The following is a 19,387-nucleotide window of genomic DNA, read 5'->3' as shown; positions in this document are numbered from 1 at the left end:
GTCCTCAGAATGCCGGTTTTTCTATCGGGTTGCGACAGCTTAAAAAGCCCTTAGCACTGCGAACCCTGACACAATCCCAACCCCTCAACGAGGATTCAAAGGGTCTCCTGATTCGCCTATTCTGATTAGAGTGAAAACGACTATGTGAAGCTTCGAATTCCCTTTATTCAACTAATTTCAACTAATTCGATAGAAAGAACGCGGTCAGGGATCGTGATCGGCTTCAAGGAAAGACTCTCAAGGGAAAAACAAGGGATTGAAAGGGAGTCAACAAATTGGCTCTTCCTTAGGAAGACGGTGACGACGGCTCCTTCCCCTGCTGGCAGCACTCTAAGTGTTTTTGATTGAGATAGTTATCCTGGATCATAGAATCCCAGCTCAAAACCAAACTGGAAACCTAAGATGCCGTTGGTCAGAAAGTAGTCAATCCAGAAGTATACTTTAGAAAACCTACCAGAATGCCCCAAGTGACAAACAAAGCTTCCGCTATGTTGGGAATCTACTAAAGAAACTTGCCTCTAAGAGACTTTCAGCTCACTAGAAGGGGAGACTTTCGTTGGATTTCTTGTCGCGTTTGTCTTCTTTGGTGAGGCTTGTAGGAGTATACGCGTCTCAAATATCCACATGCCAGATGTTGACATTGCTGATGTCGTGTGGAAAAGGGTTGGCTGGGACAAAGCAAAGCAGGCTTCGAAAAAGGTGTGCTGAGGGTTTAAGAGTGGCTGTATGCAAAGCTGGGGTAGACGACAGGCTGAGTTGGCCTGTAAGCTATGAGATTCAATCATGGTCTCATTTCAAATTCCACAAAACGCAGAAATTAGTGTGTCCTCGCCAGAATTACGCCTTGACCACGCCATGAGATGGTTTAGCAGTCTGAGCCGGGGTCGCTTATCTGAGTTTGAAAATTTTCGGTCTTCAATCCATACATGGAGTAAAAGATGCTGGGTTATCTCTCGAGGCGTCCAACCCCTATGTTGCTGTTCCACAGTGGAAGGCAATAGTAACTGTCTCTGAACATCGGCAAATGATGATTGCAAGATAAACGTTTTCTAATCAATCCAAAATTGATCGAAATACTTTGGCGCCAACAGCGCCAGCCCGGCGAGGCGGACGGCCCAAACGTCGTTGGCGAGGTGCTGGTACTCTTCGGCTATCTATACCTCATTTCATTAGCCCACATCACCAAAACGGAAGTACCATGTATGAACGAGGAGCAAAACCAACTGAATTGGGTACGCCGTTACGTTCTCGGCTTCTGCTGGGGATATCAGTCATATCCAGCTTGATGAAGCGCCGTTCGGCTTTATAATGCGGAAATTGTGGAGTCCTTTGCCGCCGTGTTGCCACAGGAGCACCAGATACCCGCAGAAATCGACGCCTTTGTTGAACATCGGGGTTGCGGTCAAGTACCACATGGAGTCCGGCTGCAACACCCGAATAGCATGGTTGAAGGAGGACGACAGATTCTTTACAAAGTGACCATCATCACATATAACTCGACTGAAGTCTTTTCGGTACCCTTCCACAATGCAAAGAGCACCGAGATGTCCGTTTGTGAGGCAGAATATATAGTCTCTGGCATGACAATGCGGTGAAAGATCAGGCAGCGTATTGCTGCAAGAGCTGGCCTCATCTTGATAAGAAGATTGTGACTTTGACAGTCATTGATCTCTAGAAACGATCTTCACAGATGTTGTCAGTTTCGTCATTGGATCGGAATACAGTCAGCTTCCCAAAGCACTTACTATGAAATCCATAGGAATAGGTCATCCCCTTCGTATTCCTTGATCTTCACTTCTAGGCACGAACAATATGAGGCTCTCAATCTCATTCTCTATCAATCTCATTTTCTATCAATCCCATGAGCCGGGGACACTCGTGGGCCGGACGCTTCAGAATAATATGCACGAAAGACAGACGATAGACTTTGAGTGCGTTTGCAAAAGCATACTGATGTCCGGAGTATGCAGCAGTCGTGGTCCAAGCTGCCGAATAAAGCAAGCTCAAAACATCCTTGCTCTTCGATGTCTCCGTTCAGTGAAGAAATAATAGTATAGGCAAATTTATATCGCCTTTCAGCAACATTCGAGGGGCTCAGCTGGAAAATAGCAGTCATGACCTTTGCTAAGCCAGATGGTGCAAGACTAACGAGCACAATGCAGAGGTTGAGGCCAAATTGCAGAACCGGATGATATGATGCAGGGCTCTTCAGCTTGTAAAATTCTCCCATAGTTCTGTCCGCCACTTCGATGAGCGCAATGCTACTACCAAGATTACACTCTGGTTCCTTGGTAATTGTTTCCGCACGGATGTGGATGATTCTTTGATCTCAGAAGAATAAACATCTTGATGGGATATCGATGCTAGATGATCTCTTTCTGGCTTCCGGGCTCATAACCTGATAGCCACTGCATTAGAAGTCCGGTTCGGTATGTCGGGTCGGGGTCGATATGACTGATATCCCATTATAAGATATATAAAAAGGCCGAGCATTTGGGTCTACAACATATGATAGGAGACTCTGCACGTCATTGTGTCATGTTATATAGTATGATTAACTCTGTATGTCAAAAATGAAGGACAAAAATGAGATTGTTCCCAGGAATAAGTCAGAAGTGGGGGGGTGCTGGATATATAGCTTTTTCTGCCACAGTTCTCTATTATCACTCATTCACGGCGTTTGTAGAGTGACAGTATATTTTTGCTTCATACAGCATGGCTCCATGGGTGAAAGAGGAGCATGGATTCGAAACATAGCTTCCATTGCCTTTTACTTTACTGGTATATGTTCAATGATTAGTAAATAACGAATAAAGGAATGTGATTGTTAAATTCCTGCTTGAGCTATCATTTGGTGTTTCACATCTTAAATACAAAGGACTGTAACTTGTTTGCAATGTCAATGAAGATATTGATCAGTGACTGATAGTAGATACTTCACGTATATTGAGCAAAGGCTCTAGCCCTAAGGAAGCCATACTGCTGCCTGGAGGCTGGCGCGTGTCTCATTTTCCCCTGAAGAATAGAAACAATGCAAGTAAGTGTCTGCAGAGAATATATCGCGCTACTGTTCTTCAGGAACTATGCATGATAATTGCAATAGGTCTCTGTAATCCTGCTTTCCCACACCACTTTGTACAATTACAATAAAATATATCAAAATCAAATCCATGCAAGGACATGCACACCGAAAAGGAGGTTCGTCACTGATCTCATACATCCCCCTCGCATTTCAACTAGCCATCAGTTGACGTAGATTATCTTCGCCACGGCAAGAACAGACTTCTGATCATAGACTAAGTGTCTTCGAGAATCAATTAAGATTCATTGGCAATTAATAAAAAAGATCACATGGTCAGCTTTGGTGGAATGTAGCTGAAGCCCGAAACAATCCGCGCTTGCATTCCTGGTTGTCGTTGTTACTGCCCGAAGTCGACCGTGGTTCAAACTCGGCACAACCGTTGTCGCAGCCCAAGAGACTGGATCCCCAGTTGTAGCAACATGTGGAAATATTATGAAAAGAAGTCAGTCCTAGTGACCGGTGGATCTGGGTTTTTGGGCACGGCTATTGTCCATCGCCTTCTCACTAGCACTTCGACATCATGTCTCTACTTGGTCTGTCGCGGAGGTATTGAGTAAGTGCTCGTATGAAGTAAAAAGCCAGAGGCTTGAACTTTTACTGATTCATCTTGCAGCCAGCTTCACGCTAAGTGGAAGGAATGGTTATCTCCTGATGCGGTCGACCAGCTCTGCAGTAGCGACCGGATTGTTATACTCCATGGCGACATCCTTCTACCAAATTTGGGGCTGACTGGCTTGGAGCTGGATAATGTTCGAAATGACATCAATATTATTATTCATGCGGCGTCATCTATCAATCTCATAAAGCCACTGCATCAGTTATCTGGCACAATTATCGAGGCCAGTAACATGGTGGCTGACCTGGCCTTGACATGTGGAAGGATGGACCGTTTCGTCTACGTCTCCACTGCATTTGCAAACACGCACTACTACGCCCGATGTGACGAGATTGACGTGAAAATCAACGAAGCCATATATCCTCTCCAGCACCAATGCTCCGTCCTTGACGAGCTAGAGGAAGTGCGAAAGCGCGGCACAAGCCGAGCATATGAGGCGGAGAGTTTCCCCTGGGCCTACGCATATGCAAAGCACCTCACGGAGAGGCTACTCTATTACAAGTTCAATGAAAACGCGTCCGTGGAAAAGCTCCTCGTTATCCGTCCATCTGTGATCGGTCCGTCACAGGCGCTGCCATTCCCCGGCTACAACATGCCTCTGTCATCCCCATGCACAGTATGTGTAGCTGGACTAGCGCTCACCCCACTCCGCAAAATCAAAATAGCTACGAAGATGAGTTATCCAGACCTGGATACACACCAAGACGAGGTCCCAGTGGACGTGGTCGTGGATCGCCTTCTCTGTCATCTGGCGCTGGGCACGCATGGGTGCATCCACGCGGTCAGCGGTGTTAGGGCGCGGACGCAGTTCGAGCCATGGCGGAAGGTGTTGACGAAGATCCGCCGGATCCCTTGGGAAGTGCAGCCTGAGTGGGTGAAGGGCGATTGGAAGTCTCCTGATCAGCATCATCTGGCTCGGCTTTATGCCATTTTGGGAACGTCTTTTGCCTTCTCGGAAGACCGGACACTTGCCATTTACGAAAAGCATACGGAGATCAAGGACTTGGGTTTGCAGCTGTTTACGGACATTGACATGAGTGAGAGTTTTCTGTCCCGGGCCCGAGGGATGCGCTATGTGATGGATCGGCTTGCCAAAAGGAGTTGGTTGGTCTGGTTGATAGTCGTTATCTTTTATTCTGGTTTTGGGAAGGCTCCGCCCCCTGGCCGTCTGAAGGACTCAAAGACTGTTGAGGGGGTACAGGATTCAACTTGAGAATTCTATATATTGCTATGTTAAGCCTCGGAGTTTCCAGCTTAGATTCCTCGCAGGTCATCTTGGTGGCCGACTAAGGGCTGAACGGGGCAAAAAGGTATGATGGACGTAAGGAAGTATGACTATTGCTTCCTTTTTTCCTTCTTTCCTTCTCCGCCTTTCTTTTTCCTGGGAGGAAGGAGGAGGGAAAGCCCTCACTCTTTCCAGTTCAAGGATAAGCTCAAAATAACATTAGAAGACAATACAAATCGATTGAATAGCTACCATAATACTAATAGCACTCATAACATCCTATACTCTGACATACAACCCATACTCACCTCAACCAGTGTATAACTCAAGCCTTTTGAATATACCGGTCGAAAATCTCCCCAATCGTCTTAGCACTCTGCTTAGGTATCCTCTTCTGATCATTCTCATAGTCGACATAAGTGACGCCAAACCGGGTCTCATAGCCCTCGGCCCACTCAAAGTTACTATCCAGTCATTAGTTTAGAGCCCATTTCAAACCAAAGAGGGTAGATGACTCACTCTAGCAAGCTCCACGCCATGTAAGCGCGCACATTCACCCCATCAAGCGTATACGCATCAGCCATAGCATCAATATAATCGCGGAAATACTGCGTGCGGAACTCATCCTCCAGCAGCTTGTCCAGCGGGAGATCATTCTCGCCCTTCAAGCTAGTTCCGTTCTCCGTGACGTAGATCTTGGGACGACCATACCGATCACTCAGCCACTTCAGCAGTTTGCGGAACCCGATGGCAGACGGGCGCAGCCACGGCGACTGCGTCTCGGGGCCGACCCACTCGCCCTTCTTGTTGGAGAGGAGGATCTCGAGGTTACCCGCTGTGTCGGTGGGGTCGGGCTCGCCGGTGAGGGCCTTGATGTAGTTCGCGCAGTAGTGGTTCATGCCGTAGAAGTCGTTGCTACCGTGGACGAGGGCGATGTCTTCGGGGGACCAGGTGGGCAGGCGGTCGCCTAGCTGCTTGACCATGCTGTCGGGGTATTTGCCGTGGTAGATGGGGTCCGCGAACCAGGAGATGGCGAACTCGATCTTCCGGTCGCAGGCTTCGACGTCGGCTGGGTTCTCGGGGTCCCAGGGCTCAGCCCAGTCGCCTGTTGATCGTGTATTAGCTTCTTGTAGACAGCCATGGCTGGAGTGAGGGAGGGACTGTACCGTTGAGAGTGATTCCAATCTCCCCACCATCCCTCGCCTTGAACTCATCCCGGTAAATCTTCACCGCAGCCCCATGAGCAACAAGCAAACTATGACCCACAGTCCAGCACTCGCGCGAACCATCCCCGACAGCGCTCTTGGTGCGATCACTCGTGCGCCCAGGAGCGAACTGTCCCACATTGTACCCAAGAACACTGCTGCACCAGGGCTCATTGAAAGTAATCCAGTACTTGACTCTGTCGCCCATAGCGTCAAAGACCACACGAGCGTAGCGGGCAAAATCAGCGACGAACTCCTCCTTGTTCAGGAGACCGCCGTAGCGCTTGTCCAGCTCATCGGGCAGGTCCCAGTGGAAGAGAGTGACCAAGGGCTTGATGCCCGCCTCGAGGAGATCATCTACGAACTTGACGTAGTGCTGCAGACCCTTTTGGTTGATGGGGTCGTTGCGGCCTCCGAGGGGGATGACGCGGGACCTGCGTTTGTAGTAATTAGTCGACGACAGTCCGCAGAAATGGAGTAGGGACATGAACGTAATCTACCATGAGATAGAGAAGCGGTATGCTTGCGCACCGCATGTCTTCAACAGGGCAATGTCCTCGTGGGTGCGGTGGTACGAGTCGCAGGCTACGTCGCCCGTCGCGCCGCCGGCGATCTTGCCTGGGATTTTGCAGAATGTGTCCCAAATGGATGGACCTCGGCCATCCTCGCTCACCGCGCCTTCAATCTGGTAGCTGTGTTGGAATCGTCAGTTGCCAGTGACGAAGACCTGTGTTTCAGGTAAACTGCGTAATGATATGGTCTTACCTGGCTGTTGCGAAACCCCAGAGGAAATCGGGCGGGAGAGTTGATGTAGAGCCCATGATTGTGATTTTGTATGAGACGTGCAAAATGTCTTCTGTTTAGTTAATAGAATATGAAACAGTAGACTTAGAACTGAAGATTGATTTCTATTTTCCCGGGGGAGGGGTGGTTTAAATGCCTTCAGCTCACCGGAGCTTTCTCCGCAGATTCCAGCGATTGAGGGGCAAGTGGGGGATGAGCCCACCACGACAGGCTCCCTCTTGGGTATGGAACCACTTGATCCAACCACCGAACACCATTTAGGAGGCCGTTCTGGGGGGTTGAAGCGAGCATGGATCGCAAGTGGTGTGGAATCCCAAGACAAAAGCGCATTCTGCGGGGCCAAAGGAGCGGCTCGACGGGCCGATGTCCGGTTTAGATTAGGCTAGTCTATTCCCTGTCGTTACTAGCGATCAGATAATTGAGGAGAGTGAATCAATATGTCTGAGAGTATGATATTGAATGCAATTGCATAAGTACAGCGAAGCAAATTATTTGCATAAAGTCACAAATTGGTCGCTTTGAAATTCCAGTAGTAGCCCAGCCGTCCGCCAACCATGCTCTCCCGTGAGAAATAGAGATCGTATGAACCAGATGAAGGAGATAGAATACAAACAAATCAGTAAGAAAGCGGGCATAAAGCAAAGAAAAGGGACTAAAACTAGATCAGTGCTGCCATGTCTTCCGACCAGTCATTAAACACTTTGAAAGGCTTGGGCACGAGCAGTGCTCATGATATCTCCATCCCGTCAATGTCATCACCGTCAAGGTCGTCAAGATCGTCAGTGGCGGTACCGCCAAGGGTCAATTGGGACCGTTTAGAGTCGCGAGCCGGACCCAGTCCGTCCACGCCCAAGCCTTCGGCCAGCTCTAACTCGGGCCCACCGACGATCCGGCCCTCCGTATCAACCACCTCGCACAACTCAATCAAGTTCTGTCGGCTGAGAGACTTGAACCCCTCAGTGCGCACGACCCGACCCCAGTGGCCAAGGCAGAATTGCGACGCGCGACGCATGAGCCATTCCTCATTGGTGCGTCGGGCACGTTCCCAGATAATGGCAGCGTTCTCCACGTCGAGTTCGCGACTCAGCCGGTTGACGCACAGGAGGCGCAGTTTGGGCATATCGTACAGATTCGCCATCACGAGCATCCCCGCCACATCGATGATATCTGAACAGTACTCTGGGTGCCCGGCAATGCTGTCCGTGTATAGATAGTACAAGAAAGCACGGACCACTGAGTAAGGCTCCGGAATGTGCAGCCGCTTGGAATGGTACTCGGCCATACGAGCAGAATAAAGCCGTTTAAAGTGGGGCCATCGCAACTGCAAGATGATACGATGCACGTGGATAGGTGGGGACGTATTCACGTTGGGTGGCAGGAAGCTGGGGGGATCGACGTTCGGCTCTTCCGTATAGTCATCGGGGCCCGGCTCCTCGTCCGGATTCGCAGTGATCGTGAAATCAGCCTCACTGCCAGACTCCGGTGGCTGGTCAAATACGGCCGAGAGATCCGTCCCAATGCTAGACAGCGACGACAGGCCCGGTCTTTCGGCGACGCGCACCCTTGCTTGGTCGGCCGCTACGGCAGCCATCTCGTCACCCAGCAGGCCGTAGCGTCGCAAATCAAGACAGAGAACTTCACTCATTGAGTTTTCGTCACTCGTTCCTGGAGTGCCCCCGACATCTAGGCTACATCCCAACAGCCACGCTTTCGTGCCGGTCGTATCGACTGTGCAGTAATGCCATCGAAAGCCGGGTTTGAAGATTTCCTGGCCATCTGCGAGCTTTTGCCAGCGTAGTGAATCGAGCTCTAAGGACGACAGATTACATTCGAACGTTCGCACTGTCTCCGAGGGAGTGATTAGGTCCAGCAAAACACCCGACGCGTAGGCCTGGAAGTGGGTCCCGGAAAAGAGAGAGGGTACATGGGCTCCAGACTTGAACCGAAGGCAGGAAATGGCCCCCGGAGCCATGACCTTGCGACGATTGGAATTGCGCACTTGAACACTTCCTGAGTTGGCGGCGTAGCTCCCGGACCGGCCGGGTAGCTGTTGGTTTGGACTACTAAACAATGCATCTGGGCTGTGAGTCATCCTGTTCGGGGTCGCGGGGGAATCCACGGTACCTTGCGAATCGGCCATTGAAAGAGACGGGACGCCTTTGAGGTCCAGCCACCAAATGTCGGTCGTGCGCTCCATGTCCGGGTCGAGTCCTCCAAAGATCCACAATCGGCCTCCCCACACCCAGGCGATATGGTCGAACCGGGCGGTAAATTTCCAGGAGCGAGACCAGGTCCAGGTTTTGAGATCCAGATAGCATATGTCGTCAAGGATGACGCTGTTCTCCCCCGTCACACCTCCGACGATAAAAAGCTTTTCGTCGTATATCACGGCAGCATGGCGAGCCCTCCCTCGCGGGACAGATCCACGAATTTCTGGTTGAGTCCACGTGGAGGTTGTGAGGTCGAGGATGACGACATCCGACAGGTATTCGCGATGTTCATTTTCACCTCCAAACACGATCAGCTTGTCTCCTTGGTATACGGTGGCCGTATGTCCTAGAAAGGTAAATCACACATGTCAGCACCACGGCTAGATGCCTCTTATTAGTCTTATCCGGAATTGACCAACCCATGCGAACGCCGGGAATATCTCCATAGTTATCCACCAGCTCCCACCGCCACGTCTTCAAATTTAATTTCAACACGTGGTTGTAAACTATTGGAGGAGATATTAGCACAAGAGACTGCTTCTAAACAACGCTACAAGCGAGAGGAGTCATTAGAAGACCTTCATCAGTGTACTGATCAAAACCGCCAAAGGCATAGATCTGATCGTTATCGCAATACGTCACTGAAGCATTGACCAGGCATGCGGGAACATGACCTTGGGCCTTCCGGATGGTCGGGCGGGAGTCTGCGCTGCCACGGCGACCGGAAGGACTCGCAGACATTAAGAATGTATCCTGCGAATTCGGGGTGGAGAGGGAAGTCATCGTCCAAGGGACCCTAGAGGGGCAGATTCAATAAAGGTGGGTCCACAGGAGCGTTACTATTCCGGGTCTCTAGTCGATGGGGTGGCAGACGGGTTGCCAGGCCATCAATATCAGTCTAGCGGTACCAGGGAAACCACAGAATGACCCGTCACGACTGCGGTTGACAAGACAGAGGGGACGAGAATAATTGCCTGTCACGATAGAATGTTATAGATCATATATGAATCCAATCCCACCCTTTCATGATCCAGACACTGCCACACTGTTCAAAGAGACAAAAGAGTGGGGATTTTGATGGTTCAGGAGGAAAAGAGAAAGAAAAACGCCAAGACCGATCGACCGCCGAAAAGGGAAGAGCCTCATGTCAGGTGGCGATCTAACCCGATCGGGAAGGGTGTTGTCGTATCTGCAGTAACCGTTGCCATGGGTGAAAGCACAATCTATATCCTGTATTTATTCCTCCTCCTTTTCGCTCTGCTTTTCCTTTTCCTTCTTCCTCATTATCCTCTTCTCTTTTCTCGGTTTATATGCTACTCTGTGCATTTCGATATCCATTGCAACTGTCTTAGTGCTTGCATCGAGTATCTTCACTGAGTCACATCGTCATCCTTGTCTGCTTTACCCAGCGTCCCTAAGAGACTGGATTCTCCTCGACGACTGGAACCAGCTCTTTTTTCTCTTCCTGATTGTGCTTTGTCTTCCGTAAATAGATACCAACATGGCGACTCCTTCCGTATCAACTCCCGTCAAGACCCATCACGGGATCTTCTCAACTAAAACCGCCGGTGGCCGCTTGCCCCTCACCCCCTCCCCGCGCACACGGGGCGACAGCGCCGCATCCAACCCTTCGAGCCCCTTCACCCCACCCTGCCAACCGGCGGAGGGGACGAAGGAAGACAAGCGCTCCGTCTACGGGGGAAATCTTTCCTCGTATTTCACCAAATCCATGGCAAAGGCCACCCGCGGCTACCGCGAATCTCCCAAGTCCAACATTGCTCGTGTCCGGAAGTCCCCGAAACACCTGGAGCTGGGTGTTTCGGAATGGCAATTGACGGGGACGGGTCCGACTCAGTCGCCCTCCAAGGAGCGACTCCGCAAAGACACCGCCAGCCGGAAAGAGCCGTCGACCCGCACAAGGAGTGGCAAGACGACCGTTCGGATCTCCCACAACGCGGCAGACAGATTCATCCCCAACCGCACGGCAAGCGAGGGACTGGCCACCGCCGGTACCGCTAAGCCTGAAGAGAACCAGCGACCCAAGACCAGCGGCAATGAGGGATCTACGGTTCTAGCTAGCGCCGCCAGTGCGTTCGACATTGGCGGTCGTGGAACCGACGACGACATCACTGCGGCTCTTGAGAACCTGGGCCTGGATGATACCGAAAGCTCGAAATCATACACTAAGCCGGCGCCCGATGCTGTTGCTTACGAATCTTCGCTGGCTGATGCTTGCGGAGTGAATCTGAACACACGCATCCTCGCTTTTAAGCCTCCTCCGCCAGAGTCGTCCAAGCCCATCGACTTGCGTGCGCAATACAATCGCCCCCTTAAATCCGTTAAAGCGCAGTCCGCACAGTTCCGCCGCAGAGTCCAGACGGCTCCCGAGAGGGTTCTGGATGCGCCTGGTCTCGTCGATGACTACTATCTTAATCTCTTGGATTGGAGCTCCGGCAACCAGGTCGCCATCGGCCTGGAGCGGAACGTCTACGTCTGGTCTGCAGAGTCGGGCACTGTCGACTGCTTGTTGGAGACCTCGCCGGACACCTACGTGACCAGCGTCAAGTGGAGCGGCGACGGCGCGTACGTCGGCGTGGGGCTGGGGACCGGTGAGGTCCAAATCTGGGACGTTGAGGAGGGTAGCAAGCTTCGCAGCATGTTCGGACACGACTCCCGCGTCGGTGTCATGGGCTGGTCGAAGCACACCCTGTCCACTGGTGCACGCAGCGGTCTCGTCTTCAACCACGATGTCCGCATTGCGGAGCACAAGGTCGCCGAGCTCGTCTCGCATACATCCGAAGTGTGCGGTCTCGAATGGAGATCCGACGGCGCCCAGCTGGCCACCGGTGGAAACGACAACCTCGTCAACATCTGGGATGCGCGCTCCCTGAGCGCTCCCAAGTTCACCAAGACCAACCACCGTGCGGCCGTCAAGGCCCTCAGCTGGTGCCCCTGGCAGATGAACCTGCTGGCCACCGGGGGTGGTTCGTACGACCGTCACATCCACTTCTGGAACACCACGACCGGCGCCCGGACCAACAGCATCGACACCGGCTCCCAGGTCACCAGCTTGCGGTGGAGCAACCACTACCGGGAGATCGTCAGCTCTAGCGGATTCCCCGACAACTCCTTGAGCATCTGGAGCTACCCGACTCTGGTGCGCAACGTGGAAATCCCCGCGCACGAGACCCGTGTCCTTCACAGCAGTCTCAGCCCGGACGGTCAGCTTCTGGCGACCGCGGCGGCGGATGAGAGCTTGAAATTCTGGAAGGTCTTTGAGCGCAAGCCTGGCCAGAGTGCCTCGGCATCCCGGGAAGGCGGTGTTGGTAGCAAGGCTCAGATGACCAAGTCCATGACCATCCGGTAGTGGACTTTTCTTTCTTTTCCCTTCCTTTTCTTATGTTTTCTTTTGTTTTCTTTTATCATCCTTTAATTTCGGGTTAATTGCTTGCGAGCATGGTTCTTTGGTGTTGGCATTGGGGGGTTTCCGGCGTTGTGTTCGAGCGACGCCACAGATATCCACTCTTTTGGGGTTTTGGCGTCCGAGCGGGCGGCGTTGTATGTATTTAGTTGATCGTATCTTGGTCGATATTCTTGAATAGAGCTTTTTACCATTGGTAACTACTGCTTTGACTCAGTCAACCCACGACCCTGACATTTCTGTTCTTGTTCTTCACTTGATCGTTTGAATTGATTACTGCATATGGATCACTGGACTCAGGCATCCAGAGTTTGGGTGAGGCGGGTGATGACTAAGCAGAGGGATCAAGACCGATTTCGCCCATTCTAGAGTGACCTTCACCTCAACAACGACCTGACCTGTCTCTTACTTCTTTGCTGGTTCACTGTCCCCCCCATATCGCTTGCCTTACGACGCTTTTCGGTCTTTACATTAGTTCCAGTTGTGTGAAGAGGTGCCATCTGTCTACACAGGTAGTCTGAGGCCTAGGACATCCATTCAGTAGTCGTCACTTGACGGTTGTGTCGCCATAGCCGTGGCAACTACCGGTCGCCGTCCTATCACCCATACGATTGCGACAGCAGACTCCGTTCCGCCTCATCTGCTCTTCAATTCCATCAGTAGTCCGCTTCTGTTTACGGGTTCTTCTCACCACGATCATGTCGAACCAGCAGGTGGTGAGTGCTATCTGCGAGAGTGCTCCTTCGGAGTTGCGACATCACCCTGCCCTTCTCCATCCTTATTCCTTCCCCAGACTCTGTTTCCCATCGTGTTGGATCACTCTTGGAATTTGGCTGATACCAGGTGATATAGGGCACGGTGTTTGATCGTGTCATCCAAGAGGTGTGCGATGCATCCCAGGTTGATTTCGAAGAGAGCGGAGTGGATCAGCAGACGTTGCTGGATCTGAGAAAGGTGAGGGCCAGCATTGTGTTTCTTTTCCCTCCTCTTTTCATTTTTCGTCTTTTTTTTCGACTTTATCTTTTCACCACCATATACTTTGGCGATGAAAGTCCTGGACGGCGAGCAAGCACGCAAGGGAGCGATGATGCGTTCCCAGGCTGGCCAAGCGGGGTCTGGAAAAAGCGGGAGGCGGTGCGGCATCTCTGGGGGAACCGCCTGCTTTTGAGTCTCTTTTATACCGTGCCGCTTTTACCCGCTGCTGCCTTAGGCTGCCAAGGCTGCCCCTTCTATAATTATCCTCCATATACATCCTCACTATACACCTCTGCTCATCGCCCAACCCCACACTCCACTCGTTGAATTCTCAACTCTAACACATTTTCAGAGCTGGCAAGCAAAACTTTCTTCCCTCGGCGTCGCCCATTTTCCGTGGGATCCTGCCCCCCAGCCCAACAACCCCCCGCAAACCCAAAATCAACCCCCCGCCCAGACTCCGACTCAACCTCAGAACCAAAATCCTATCCTCCCTCCTACCGCGACCGTCCCCTCTAACGCCCCTCGGCCTGCCGCATCTCAACCTCCGCAACAGCATGTCCCTCCCCAGCAGCCCTTACCACAGTCAATGCCGAGCACGGCACCTCCCCTACAGGCGCCCACTCCAGTCAGCGCGGCTCCCATGGGACAGGGTCCTCATATTAAGACGGAACCTGGTTTGAATGCCCCTGGCATGCCACAACTCAACATGATGCCGGGAAACCCTCAAAATTCCCAATCCGCCCGCGAACGGGCTGCGAACATGCTGCACCAGAAGTATGGCGCGGCTGCAGCCAACTCCGTCAGTCAGCTACAGGCCCAACAGGCCCAACAGGCCCAGTCCCACTTGAACATGGGAATGCCTGGTCATCCCGGCCAGCCCGGCCAGCCCGGCCAACCCGGCCAACCGCGCCCCCAAAACATGCCGCAGATGCCCAATGGCCAACCCCAGATCAAGCAGGAACCGGGCTACCCGCCGATGCCGCAACACCCAGTGGGTAACTCCCAAACAGACGGCGCGGGTGACGACGCGCTATCAGACTGGAAAGCGGAGGTCGCGCGACGGCGGGCAGCGGCGCAACGTCAGGGTGGAGAAGGCGATCGTCTGCTCCGTGAACACGTGAACCAACGCATGCTGCAGATGGAGGGAGGTGGTCTTTTACTGCCACTGGACCAGAAGCGGTCCGCGGGACCTTCGGCGCTGGATGCCATGACGACAGCGACTAGAGGTTTGGAGCTCGATGAGGATCCATCAGCTGGACCATCCAAGACCATGCCACGGGGACAATTCGACGGACCGGGTGGCGACGACGAGCAGGAGGAAGACGACGAGGACGCCATCAACTCCGATCTCGACGACCCGGACGACTTGGTCGCTGAAGATCATGATGCGGAAGATTCAATGGGCCAGGTCATGCTCTGCACGTATGACAAGGTTCAACGGGTTAAGAACAAGTGGAAGTGCACGCTGAAGGATGGCATTTTAACCACGGGTGGAAAAGAGTGAGTTTTCATCAATCTTTGAGGGGTATAAAGCTAACAGCACTAGATATGTGTTCCACAAAGGCCAGGGAGAATTCGAGTGGTAGACTGTCATCTTACCCACGGTCACCCTTTCCTACAACTGAACTGTACTCTTTACGCTTCTGATATCATTTGTTGTGTAAAAACTTATTTCCCCTCAAAACATAAAGCCAAATAAAGAAAGCTCGACTTTGCCCGCATGACCATGCAGCAAGTTTGACATCCAATCTCACGAAAAAAACCCGTCTGGCTAGGACTATAATAGTGGAAGCTATACCCGACCAGACTACATATTCTTATCACGTGAATTCATTCTTCAGACAACATGCTCTGCATTTATTTTCTTCTTTTCATTATTTTCTTGTTCATGCACTTGGGGCGCACATGGCGCTATGCGGGCGGGTGGCTGAATACTGCTTTTCCACTGACTGACTGCTCTCCTACTGGATTCACTTACCAACAATTTGATTCGAGAAACGATAATCCAGTGTGCCAGCGTAGAATATGTAGGTACATACGTATCAAGCCAACAACCACGTAGCCACCTCGGATATATATGATTATGGTTGATCCCTACCAGCTTCTACAGCAACCCCAGACTTGAATTGACCCAGTCGGAATGCAGAGACATCAATATAACACAGGTAACCAGACAAGGTATCACAACGGCGGACTTGGAGAACAACTAACTAGGAAACACATGATCATCACCCTACTACACCTTACATAGTGAGCAGTAGACGGGTAGGTAAGCAGGGAAGCACCCCAAAGACTATAAGACCCTCTAGCTTATTCTTCCCAGCTTCTACCATCTCTCGAAGGCACTACTTAGTAAGTAGTACAGGAAACCCATATGATTCTAGTACAAATGAAATACAACCACAGATTCTAGGATAGGTCTTTCATAGATGGTGAAGTATACAGGTGAATAGATTTCAATATCCTTCACGGTTTACTTTTAAGTACATAACTAACTAGTCACTCTTCACTGAATTTTTCAGTAACTTATCAAAGTAGAGCTAAACACAGGGTCACTATTTATTTATACTTTTTTGTTTCTTTGGAGAATATCATATTCTTATATCTCGGTTATAGATAGATTATAGTTTCTTTTTCTACAGGGGAGATGGTATATATGAATTAGTTGTAACATTCAATCAGCAAACTGGTCACAGTAGAGAGATCAGCAGAAATCAATGTTACATAACTAGATTAAGGTTATAAATCTTATCTTGCCCCAAGTATGTTAACACAAAGTTCGAAAAACAACCATAATCTTATCTCGATCCAAGTATAGACAAATATTACAAAATCCCCAATTCCGAAACACATACATACCAACAGTCCCATCCAAATACCAAACAATATCATTATATTATCCACCCATTCATCATCCATCTTCCTCTCCACCCTCCCCACCCAAAAAGAAAAGATAAGCAACAGTGGCAAAAACTTAATCCAACCGATGACGGCACCCAACCAACCCACCAAACTCTATCCCCCAGCCTTACAGAGCCAACCTCTAAGAAGGGAAAGAGAGTGTGAGTGTGGGCTAGAACATTCCGGAATGATTAGAAGAAGAAAATGCCCACATGCAATGGATACATGCGAGCCGTGGTTTCGGGTCTCCCGTCATGATGTAATAGTGTGGTGATTCCGGAGTTGGGGAGGTTTGGGTGACCCCGGGTGGTGGGTGGATTGTGTTTTACCGTTGTTCTGGTTCGGGGATATATTCTGTGAGTCTGTATGGAGTACGGAGATAGTATATAGTGAGGAGGGTAGATCCTACGTAGGTAATATATACGAGGTAATACATACGCAGGTGATAGATAATAAGTAGAAGAGAGAAGAGTAGATAGCGAGATGAAGCTTCTAAGCTTACTAGAATAAAACCAATCAATCTGATAAAAATGAGTCCAACTTTTTTGTTTTTGAATAACAAAGCAAAGCAAAGCAAAGCCAAAGGCATGGGAATCAAAATCGCACACAAAAAGACGAAAAAGGAAAAAACAAATCTATCAACATAGCTTCGCAGGGAGACAAAAGTCAAATCCAGAAAAGCAAACAAACACCGATTTCCGTCAACACCGCCGGTGAAAATAAAGCAACGAGCAAAAGCAAAACGGAACCAATCAAAAGGGGGGGAAGAAAGAAAGAAAAAGGGAAGAACCAAGCCAGCAGAACCAGCCTGAACGAACATCGTCTATCAAAGAGTTGACGCCAAACCCGGCATGCTCACTCCCCCTTCACAGTTGAAGAGGAGAAAAAGACGAAAGATGCTTCAAACATGATACCCAGTGTTGCACCAATCCTAACCTATCCTATCCTTGTTGCTGTTGCTTTTCATATGTCGATCCGATCGCGTTCAGTCATTCGCATCAGAAACCCGTGTCGTCTGTCTTACCGGCGGTGATCCACACGCGGGTTTTAAGAAGGATATGTATGAATGAGTCTCAGACAGAGAAAGAGAAGGAACCGTGCGCCTCTAGGAAGCGGATATTCGTGAACGAATAGAAGAGAAAGAGCTGTAGTGATAAACAACCGAAACTCTCATACCGGCGTCTCATACCGAAATCCCACCTGTATGGATTCGGGAGGCCTTCAAAGGGGACGGACTTATTAATAGACCCAAACCCGCGGGCTGTTGATATGACATTCACACCAAAGAAAGAAAGAAAAAGGAAGAAAGAAAATCGAAACTCCAAATCACTGAACCATCATCATAAATCGTAGTCGCACAACGGGCCGTCGGAATCAATCGAATCGAATTATGTGGGATGAGAAAACAGTTCAAAAGACGAAGGAAGAAGCGGCTATAACAGTCCCTCTTCACCAATCCCGGGGAGGCCAGCCCCGGCCACGTTGATGTTCTGTCCCTGCATGACTCCGCCGGCGAACAGGTGGCGACCCGCGGCGAGCTGGAATTCGGGATTACACGGCGGCGAGTGCGATTTGTGGTATTTGAGACCGTTCAAATTCTTGTAGCGCTTGCCGCACACTTCGCAGCGATACGGCTTCTCTTTCTCCATTCCCAGAGTGCCGGGATACGGCGCCGAGGTCTCGGGGTTGACGATCGAAAAAGTTCCATCGGCATTGTCGTGCAGCTGCTGGTTGTTGTGGCCGTGCTGGAGAATGTCAGGTCAGGAAGCATACGAATGTGGTAGAATGGTAACTTACAGCCTTGTGGTATTTCAACCCGTTCTGGTTCTTGTAGGCCTTTTCGCAGCCGATCACAGGGCAGCGGAAGGGCTTGGGCTCCTCGTTCGGAAGCAACGCCGTGGTGTCGGGCACCCCGGCCAGCAACTGCTGTTCGCGTATGCGACGGGCGATCTCGCTGTTCGCACCGTACTGGGCACCGCTGAGCTTGAAATGGACGTTGGGGGAATTCATGCCGCCCGTGGGACTGAACAGGCGCTTGGCCGGCTCGTCGATGCACAGGTCGACCATATCGTTGTTGCTGGTGAACCGAGCGAACTGGGGCTGACCCTGCATCATCAGGGGGTTTTGCATCGACAGATCGCCAAATCCACCGACCACGCTTTCGTCGATCTCGGCCGGCGTGCCAGGGGCGGACGAGTCCGGTGTGGCGCGGAATTGCGAGTTCTGCAACGGGTTCGCCATTAAAGTCGGGGTGTTGACCGACGAGACGGTGGGGTTGTTCTGCAGCGACAGAGGGCGATTCGAGCCCACCGGCGTCCCCGGCTGAGACCCCTTGAAGCCCTGATGACTCGGAAGCATGGACAGGTTCAAGTTCGGAACCCGCTGGTTGCCGTTTCCGAACCCGTCCTGATTCCCGTCGTGCGCCTGCGGGGTAAACAGCTGCGACGAGGCATCGGCGTCACCCATGGCCTCGTCGAGCTCCATGTCGTCGATGGTGTCGAGATCCGCGTGTTGCTGCGAGGGCGGGTTCTGGTTCAACTTGCGGTGCATGTCGATCGTCCGGTCCGGTTGCATTCCACGGGTCTGGTTGCCATTCTGCTGACTCTGCTGCTGTGCGAGGGCCACCGCGATGGCCGCGCGGTTGTCCCCTTGGCTGGGGCGGTGTCCTCCCGGCTGTAACGACTTGGTGGCGTGAGCTTCCTCGTAATGTTGCAGCAGGTCGTGGAGGGTCGGGAGGGTCACGCCACAGCAGGAGAAATCGCGCATGAAGTTGGCTTCCAGTTTCGGTAGGTAGGATGACGAGTGGAACGAGGGGGACTGAAACGTAGCAAAGGGCGAAGTACCGGTCATGATGATACTGCGAGAATTTCCCTGTTAGCCTGCCTGTCTGCGGCGTCATATGGCGACAAATCCTCCAAGACAATACACACACACAAACACAAAAA

The 19,387-nt window shown here is 51.3% G+C and overlaps 6 protein-coding genes across 6 annotated transcripts; 3 read left to right on the top strand and 3 right to left on the bottom strand.

Annotated features, from left to right (window-relative positions):
* Positions 1-3,602: 3,602 nt before the first annotated feature.
* Positions 3,603-4,889, top strand: BDW47DRAFT_133502 (male sterility domain-containing protein; the record flags this gene model as incomplete). The annotated part of the gene is made up of 3 exons (XM_024817851.1): positions 3,603-3,628; positions 3,696-4,798; positions 4,849-4,889. The coding sequence occupies 3 exons, from the start codon at positions 3,603-3,605 to the stop codon at positions 4,887-4,889; spliced, it is 1,170 nt and encodes a 389-aa protein (XP_024669297.1).
* Positions 4,890-5,194: 305 nt separating this feature from the next.
* On the bottom strand, positions 5,195-7,220 carry BDW47DRAFT_63683 (glycoside hydrolase family 1 protein). The gene is made up of 5 exons (XM_024819495.1): positions 6,894-7,220; positions 6,629-6,820; positions 6,090-6,562; positions 5,443-6,028; positions 5,195-5,387 (listed from the first exon to the last, which is right to left on the bottom strand). The coding sequence occupies exons 1-5, from the start codon at positions 6,947-6,949 to the stop codon at positions 5,249-5,251; spliced, it is 1,446 nt and encodes a 481-aa protein (XP_024669296.1). The 5' UTR covers positions 6,950-7,220; the 3' UTR covers positions 5,195-5,248.
* Positions 7,221-7,368: 148 nt separating this feature from the next.
* BDW47DRAFT_110571 (Kelch motif domain protein) lies at positions 7,369-10,213 on the bottom strand. Its single transcript, XM_024813761.1, has 3 exons — positions 9,562-10,213; positions 9,057-9,488; positions 7,369-9,008 (listed from the first exon to the last, which is right to left on the bottom strand). Exons 1-3 carry the CDS (start codon positions 9,563-9,565, stop codon positions 7,660-7,662), a joined length of 1,785 nt encoding a protein of 594 aa, XP_024669295.1. The 5' UTR covers positions 9,566-10,213; the 3' UTR covers positions 7,369-7,659.
* Positions 10,214-10,314: 101 nt separating this feature from the next.
* BDW47DRAFT_110570 (WD40 repeat domain-containing protein) lies at positions 10,315-12,700 on the top strand. Its single transcript, XM_024813760.1, has one exon. It carries the CDS (start codon positions 10,644-10,646, stop codon positions 12,507-12,509), a length of 1,866 nt encoding a protein of 621 aa, XP_024669294.1. The 5' UTR covers positions 10,315-10,643; the 3' UTR covers positions 12,510-12,700.
* BDW47DRAFT_110567 (transcription initiation factor IIA large subunit) lies at positions 12,683-15,519 on the top strand. Its single transcript, XM_024813759.1, has 4 exons — positions 12,683-13,279; positions 13,416-13,517; positions 13,891-15,041; positions 15,088-15,519. The coding sequence occupies exons 1-4, from the start codon at positions 13,262-13,264 to the stop codon at positions 15,125-15,127; spliced, it is 1,311 nt and encodes a 436-aa protein (XP_024669293.1). The 5' UTR covers positions 12,683-13,261; the 3' UTR covers positions 15,128-15,519.
* Positions 15,520-17,875: 2,356 nt separating this feature from the next.
* On the bottom strand, positions 17,876-19,292 carry BDW47DRAFT_128212 (zinc-coordinating transcription factor SFP1; the record flags this gene model as incomplete). Its single annotated transcript, XM_024816815.1, has 2 exons — positions 17,876-18,187; positions 18,240-19,292. The coding sequence occupies 2 exons, from the start codon at positions 19,290-19,292 to the stop codon at positions 17,876-17,878; spliced, it is 1,365 nt and encodes a 454-aa protein (XP_024669292.1).
* Between the last annotated feature and the right edge of the window lie 95 nt (positions 19,293-19,387).

Source organism: Aspergillus candidus (assembly GCF_002847045.1).
Source record: "Aspergillus candidus strain CBS 102.13 unplaced genomic scaffold BDW47scaffold_48, whole genome shotgun sequence".
NCBI lineage: Eukaryota > Fungi > Ascomycota > Eurotiomycetes > Eurotiales > Aspergillaceae > Aspergillus > Aspergillus candidus.
This window is presented reverse-complemented; position numbering and strand designations above follow the sequence as displayed.